The sequence below is a fragment of the Mesoplodon mirus genome (genome assembly GCF_964341445.2).
Source record: "Mesoplodon mirus genome assembly, chromosome: 13".
NCBI classification, from domain to species: domain Eukaryota; kingdom Metazoa; phylum Chordata; class Mammalia; order Artiodactyla; family Ziphiidae; genus Mesoplodon; species Mesoplodon mirus.
In genome coordinates, this window is record NC_138989.1 from 77,679,446 (window position 1) to 77,686,980 (window position 7,535).

The window sequence follows — 7,535 nt, forward strand, 5'->3', positions numbered from 1 at the left end:
AAAGGCGTGACCTTCAAATGAGTAATTGGTGTGAGAATCCTAGCAATGGAAAAAGGAGGGATCATAAAGTTTTAACTCTTTCTTCTGTTTCACCTTCAGAGTCAGTATGTTGTCAAGTTCTTTTGGTCTCTGCTTCATCTCTCCTGGATTGTCTAAGCTACTTCTACCTTTGTAATGCATGTCCTTAATTCTGTTTTTTTTTTAATTTTTAAAAATTTATTTTATTTTTTGAACATCTTTATTGGCGTATAATTGCTTTACAATGGTGTGTTAGTTTCTGCCTTACAACAAAGTGAATCAGTTATACATATACATATGTTCCCATATCTCCTCCCTCTTGCGTCTCCCTCCCTCCCACCCTCCCTATCCCACCCCTCTAGGTGGTCACGAAGTACAAGCTGATCTCCCTGTGCTATGTGGCTGCTTCCCACTAGCTATCTATTTTACATGTGGTAGTGTATATATGTCCATGCCACTCTCTCAGTTTGTCACAGCTTACCCTTCCCCCTCCCCATATCGCCAAGTCCATTCTCTAGTAGGTCTGTGTCTTTATTCCCATCTTGCCCCTAGGTTCTTCGTGACCTTTTTTTTTTTCTTCCTTAGATGCCCATCCAAAATCCCACTACCTGTTAGTAGTGAAGCTGGGGTTCCCTCTTCTTCTGAGCCTTAGTCTAATTCTGGAATTCTTCAATTGGATGTTTAAAGTGTTTGTTAACTTAATGCAAAAAACGGATTTTCATTTACCTCCTGTGTTTAAAACACTGTTTCAAGCCATAGTGTGGTATCTTGGTTTCTTAGTTACCACAGTGGAAAAAACACATGAACTAAGTTCTATAGAATTTTTAAAAATTGTTTTGTTTCTCTGAAAATAGTTGATCTACTTTAGTTCTTCATTTCTAGATTTTTAAATTACTGCTGTAAAATACTGACACACCACTGACAAAAATGAAGCAGAGAAAGTGAAGATTAACAGAAGTGAAAGTAAAAAGGTATCGCAAAGTTAAAGAGACACATGAAAGTCTTGCTTTTTTGAGAACAGCAAGAATTTCTCTTCTCTTTAAGCATTTGTGTTGAATGGCTGTAAATCAATCAGTGGAATTGCCAAAATGCCAAGTAGTCATTCGGGCTGATTGTTTTAGAAAATTTTATAATAATTTGAGACAATTTCTGTTTTATTTGTTAGGATCAAATAGTAGTTTTTCCATATGCATTACAGAGTTAAATAAAGTCCTAGTAGATTTCTGCAGTAACCAAGAATTTTAATTCCCTGAGGGATATATTGAATAGAAATACTGAATGACTATACTGAAGCTGGTCAGACTACAGTGACCTTTTTGTTCGAGTCCTATTTCTGTCAGTAGGAATGGAAGATGGTGGAATTCTGACCAGCTGACAGGCATTGCCACCTTGGGAGGGTTGCTAATCTCTCTTACTATGGTGTTCATTTGTATAAAATGACAATAATAATACCTACTAGAGTAGTTGTGAGGATTAAATAATGTATTTAGTGGTTGAAACATTGCAGAGCAGGTATTCACCATAAATGGCCTGTTTCTTAAACCAACTATAAAAAAAAATCATGCTCAGATGTTATCATTTCTGAGAACCTTCTCTGACTCCTCACTTGTTTACTCCCTTCTCTGTGTTGTCATAGTTCTCTGCGTTTTTAGCTGTCTTACAGAACTTATCACACATTGTTTCCTGACTGATTTAGAATCTCTCTTCCAATATTCTCAGTCCCACCAGGACAAGTCTTCCTTTCTCACTTCGTGAATCTGTGCTACTCCTGGTGTAGGTCTAGCACAACTTCCAAAAAACTGTTTTTGGGTCAATGAATGGGTCAGATGATAGACTGTCTAGACCAGATCTTGAAGGAGCCCTAGTGACATATGTACTGTGGAAAGGCACTATTATGTTCCTTAAGTGATTCTTTTCCACTCCCATCTGAATTAGCTAACTTCATACCACTACAAAACTTTGAGAAAGAGTATAAAAGGAACTTAACATTTTTTTCCAAGTCTGATAGTAATTCTAAACCTTAATTGCATTACTTCATTTTCTCTTGGATTTTGCAAACCTCAGAAATTTGGTCTCAGTTTTACTTATGATTTAGGTAAATCGAGAGAAAAACTTAAGCTTGAAGAGCAACATCTCTGCAGAGTTTGATAAATGTGGATGCTGAGTTTGATGGTGACTCAAAAGATTCAAGAAATCATGATAACTTCACAGTTCTTAATCATGAAACCTAAACATATATCATATTTTCTGTAGGCAAAATCCCAAACTTGTTACCTGAAGGTTCTATAGATGCAGAGACCAAGATGGTCCTGGTGAATGCTGTCTACTTCAAAGGAAATTGGAAAACTCCATTTCAGAAGAAATTAAACAGGCTTTATCCTTTCCGTGTGAACTTGGTACGAGACAATGAGACAGATTTTCTTAACATATATTTTAGGGCCTTTGACAAAATAGAGAAAGAAAAGTTAGGGACCACTCACTGATACTTGTACATAATTTGCTAGTTATAGTTATGCACATTGGATAGTTGATTGACTCTATTCCATTTTTTGATCTGTCAAACTAGATTAATAATAATATCCAACTCAAAATATTGTTGTAAGGATTCAACGAGAGTTTGCAGAGTTCTTGGCCCCTAGTAGGTACTCAACAAATGTTTCAGTATTATTATAATTGTCCATCTTATTACTAATGGGTATAACCTTGAAAAAGCTAAATAGATCAGAGCCAATGTCAGGGTGTACAAATTATTTATTTATTTATTTATTTATTTATTTATTTTTTGGCGGTACGTGGGCCTCTCACTGCTGTGGCCTCTCCCGTTGCGGAGCACAGGCTCTGGACGCGCAGGCTCAGCGGCCATGGCTCACGGGCCCAGCCGCTCCGTGGCATGTGGGATCCTCCCGAACCGGGGCACGAACCCGCGTCCCCTGCATCGGCAGGCGGACTCTCAACCACTGTGCCACCAGGGAAGCCCCAAATAATTTATTTTGTTGATTTTTAGAAACATAGTTCTTCAGCACGAAAGCAGAACCCCTTCTCTTTTACGTCTGATTGTAAATCTTTTGACATCTTAGTATTTACTTTCATATTTTACTTTTTAATAATTTTAGACTCAGCACAAAGAAGTACAGATGATGTTCTTGCACAAAAAGCTGAACATTGGATACATAGAAGACCTAAAGGTCCAGATTCTAGAACTGCCCTATGCTGGGTGTGTCAGTATGTTCCTGTTGCTTCCAGATAGAACTGCTGAATGTTCTACTGGCTTGGAGTTGGTAAGGCATTCCAAGTTCCATTGTTTTAAACTTCTGGGGCTAAACTTACCTTGGCATATGTCTACAACTTGGGAAATGGTGTGCAGTTTCTCACGGAAATATGTGAATTGGTTGAGAGGAACAGTGCCAGGTCTCACACTTTCATTCAAAGGCTTAAACTTATGTCATACATGCTACTTTCTTGCAAAATTTTTCCCACACTAGTAAATTTTAATATCACCCACACTATAGTGAAGTTAAAGTCACTGACTGCTAACATTAGAAGTTGTTTTCCTCCTCTGCGAAGCACTCACTGGTTTTGCTTTTGGATTTGTAGCTGGAAAGTGAAATCACGTATGACAAACTCAACAAGTGGCTCAGCGAAGACACCATGGCTGAGGACGATGTGGAGGTGTATGTCCCCCGGTTCAAATTAGAAGAGCATTATGAACTCAAGTCCATTCTCATGAGCATGGGCATGGATGATGCCTTCAGCCAGGGCCAAGCCAATTTCTTAGGCATGTCGGAAAAGAATGACCTGTTTCTGTCTAAAGTGTTCCATCAAGCCTCTGTGGATCTGAACGAGGAGGGCACTGAAGCAGCTGCTGGCACTGGGGCCATTTTGTCAGGGAGAACTGGCCATCGAGGCCCAAAGTTTGTGGCAGACCATCCTTTCCTCTTCTTTATCATGCACAAGAAAACCAAGAGCATCCTCTTTTTTGGCAGATTTGCCTCACCCTAAATTGAAAGGTTCCGTTTCTGCACAGGATGTTGTAATGTGAGGTATAAGCCTCAGAATTGCCCTAAGGGCCAAAACTTTAGCAACCTTCTGTACATATTTCTGTTTTTCTGAACAACTTCTATTACACAGTGAATACAAATACAGAAGTAGCTTGACATCTGTCAGTCACAACATTACCACCCTATTAATCATGTGGTCTCCTAAAATGGGATGATATCTCATTCAGTTCTTCCTTACTCTTAGTTTATTTTATAGCATTACCTTTTACTGTATTATTTATTATTTTATATAATGGCTTTTTATTATTGTTCACTGTCTAGTGTAGCTGATACAGTTACAGAAGCATGTCATCACTTATTTTTCTTTCTAAGGAAATGCACTTATTTGTTCTTATAATGAGGGACACGCAGGTGTCCTTCCAGGCCCTTCTGTAATAGAAACCTAGAAGAAAGCATTGAACAGGAAAATATATGTGGCGTGCATTTCTAGCATTATGTATCACATCGATGTGTCTGTAACTTATGGAAGGTTGTGAATATATAAAAAATAGACATGTTTCCACACAACTATTTGTTTGTTGTCATTCTGTTAGGTCTTTAGGTCATAAGACCTGTTTATCTTGATTCTCAGGAATCAGGAATCATGGCTCATTTGTGAGAACCAAGAAAAAATAAACAGAATAAAGGAGCCAAAGGAGAGGCTGCTGTATAGCACAGGGAGCTCAGCTCAGTGCTCTGTGATGACCTAGAGGGCTGGGATGGGGGTGGCGGGGAGGGAGGCGCAAGAGGGAGGGGATATGGGGATACATGTACACATATAGATGATTCACTTTGTTCTACAGCAGAAACTAACACAACATTGTAAAGCAATTATACTCCAATTAAAAAAAAAAAGGACAAAAAACGGAGCCAAAGGAATAAGCCACCATCTTGCAAGGAGCTCCAATGTTGGCGGGGGGGGGATGGAGTTATGGGAAAAATGGATTAGAGCTGTCTTCTCACAGCAGCAAAAGGTATAGCAATTCAAAAGAATAGTTTGGGTCAGAGTCCTTTGGGGACACCTGTGTTCAAACCTCAAGGACATCAGGAATAAACACCAAGTCTAGTGGTCCAGACATAGAATCAAGGTCATAATCATTGACTGAGGTGAGCGTTCAGAGGGGTAGAGATGAACTGGGCTCAAGAGCAGAAGGGCAACATACAATGGGAAACATTACCTAAGTGTGTTTTCCTCAAATAGCACTGAATGCTTTTGAGTGGATCAGAGAAGAACATAATTTAAGTCCTAAGAACGAAGGAAGACCTGAGGTTTAAGGGAGCTGAGCTGGCTGCAGATTCTGGCTGCAGAAGTGTGGCTGGATCCTGGAAATGTATTCCGGGCGTCACCGTCCCTACGATGAAAGCCAGGGATGGGTGACCTACTGGAGCATGGTGGCTAAAAAGGTAACCTCAGGACATTGACTTAACTGCATCCAAATCCCAGTTCTAACACTTATGAGTCATTTAACCACAAGCCGGGAAATGATGCTTCCTCATGCTTCAGTCTTCTTTCTGTGTAAACTAGGGAAAACAATGCTTTTCTCATAAGGTTTCTGTGATGGTAAAATGAATTCATACAGAACAAGCAATTAAAAGAATGCTTAGCATGTACAGTACTTAATACACACTAGTGATAACGATTATTTTCTTTGTCAGTAATAAAACTGTCTCACTGTCAGCTGGTCCAACATGGAGCCCCAGAAAATTATTCTCATAATTCTTTAAGGCTTGAATTGTGGTTTGTTTCCTCTAAATCAGACGTTCTTGAAAATTAGGGGTTCTTCCTTGCATTCTCCTACTTACTCTTAGATTCATATTTTAAATGTACTTTAATAATTCACTCAGCAATGCGATAAGTAGTAACTTTCTGAATTGTTGTGAGTCTTAAGATATTCATATTTCACCATGATTATTGAATTAGAGCACGAGGATAGAATTCTAGGTTCAAAGCATTCTTCAGCACTTTAAGGGCACAATTTTATCATCTCCCAGCACCAAAGTTGCGGATGGGAAAGTTGATGTCAAGATAATTCTTGCTTCTTGTAGTTTTAATTATTTTATTTTTGTTTTTGATGATGTTCTTGATATTTCATTGCATTAAGAGTATTTTTTTTTTTTTTTTTTTTTTTTTTGCGGTACGCGGGCTTCTCACTGCTGTGGCCTCTCCCGTTGCGGAGCACAGGCTCCGGACGCGCAGGCTCAGTGGCCATGGCTCACGGGCCCAGCCGCTCCGCGGCATGTCGGATCTTCCCAGACCGGGGCACGAAGCCGTGTCCCCTGCATCGGCAGGCGGACTCTCAACCACTGCGCCACCAGGGAAGCCCGCATTACGAGTATTTTTAAACTGTTTTAAAATTTTATCTTGTTCATCAGGAGATGTTTTCCATCTGGAAACTTGTACCTTGGTTCATTTCTGGGAAACTCTCAGCCGTTGCTATGGCCTGAATGTTTGTTCCCTCAACACGTATGTTGAACACCTAATCCCCAATGTGATGGTCTTTGTAGGTGGGGCCTTGGGGAGGTAATTAGTATTAGAATTAGTCATGAGGGTAAGTCCCCGTGATGTAATTAGTGTTTTTATAGGGAAATGAAAAAACAAAAGCTCTCAACCAAGTACAGACAAGTAGGCAACCATCTGTGAACCAGGAAGACAGCCCTCAGCAAGAACCCAATCACAGACGTGCAGCCTCCAGAGCTGTGAAAAATGAATGTTTGTTGTTTAAGCCACCCAGTCAGCGGTGCTCTGTTATGTCAACCCAGACTGAATAAGAAAACCATTATCCACTCAACTCTCTCAGCCCCACTCTATTTACTCTCTTCTTCTGGATTCCTATTTGAATAATATTGATGTACCTAGAGTTCTTTTTTCGGTTCTAAAAGATTTTGAATACCTAATAAATTCATGCAATCTCAGCATCAAATATCATGAAAAGACTAGAGCAAAAACTCTCCCTCCCCTGCCGTTGCCCATCATATAGTTCTTACCCCCCCACCCCCATTAGTAACATCTGTACATATCGCTAAATATTCATAGGGCAGGCCATAACTAACAACAACAAACAAACAAACAAGCAAAATTATGCTGATATTCTCTTTTTTTTTTTTTTTTTTTTGCGTTACGCGGGCCTCTCACTGTCGTGGCCTCTCCCGTTGCGGAGCACAGGCTCCGGACGCGCAGGCTCAGCGGCCATGGCTCACAGGCCCAGCCGCTCCGCGGCATGTGGGATCTTCCCGGACCGGGGTACGAACCTGTGTCCCCTGCATCGGCAGGCGGATTCTCAACCACTGCGCCACCAGGGAAGCCCTATGCTGATATTCTTATATTGTTCACTTAGGATACCATTACTCCTTTCTCTTTCCCTGCCCCCTCCCAACAGGCATCAAAATAATGCAAAACCAAAATTTTATCAACATAACAATATATCAATATATAAAGACTTTAAACAAGAGGTAAGTGGAAAGCAATCTGAAGAAGGTTTG

General features: G+C 40.1%; 2 protein-coding genes across 6 annotated transcripts in view; one reads left to right on the forward strand and one right to left on the reverse strand.

Annotated features, from left to right (window-relative positions):
* The window catches only part of SERPINB3 (serpin family B member 3), an 80,491-nt gene that overhangs the window by 50,358 nt on the left and 22,598 nt on the right, over positions 1-7,535 (reverse strand). The window lies entirely within an intron of this gene.
* LOC309814619 (uncharacterized protein) overlaps positions 1-7,535 on the forward strand; it is a 55,474-nt gene that overhangs the window by 9,893 nt on the left and 38,046 nt on the right. The window contains exons 6-8 of the mRNA XM_082640612.1: positions 2,272-2,414; positions 3,132-3,296; positions 3,613-4,013. Of these exons, the coding sequence (XP_082496738.1) occupies positions 2,272-2,414; positions 3,132-3,296; positions 3,613-4,013 (709 nt within the window). The remainder of the gene's footprint in view (positions 1-2,271; positions 2,415-3,131; positions 3,297-3,612; positions 4,014-7,535) is intronic.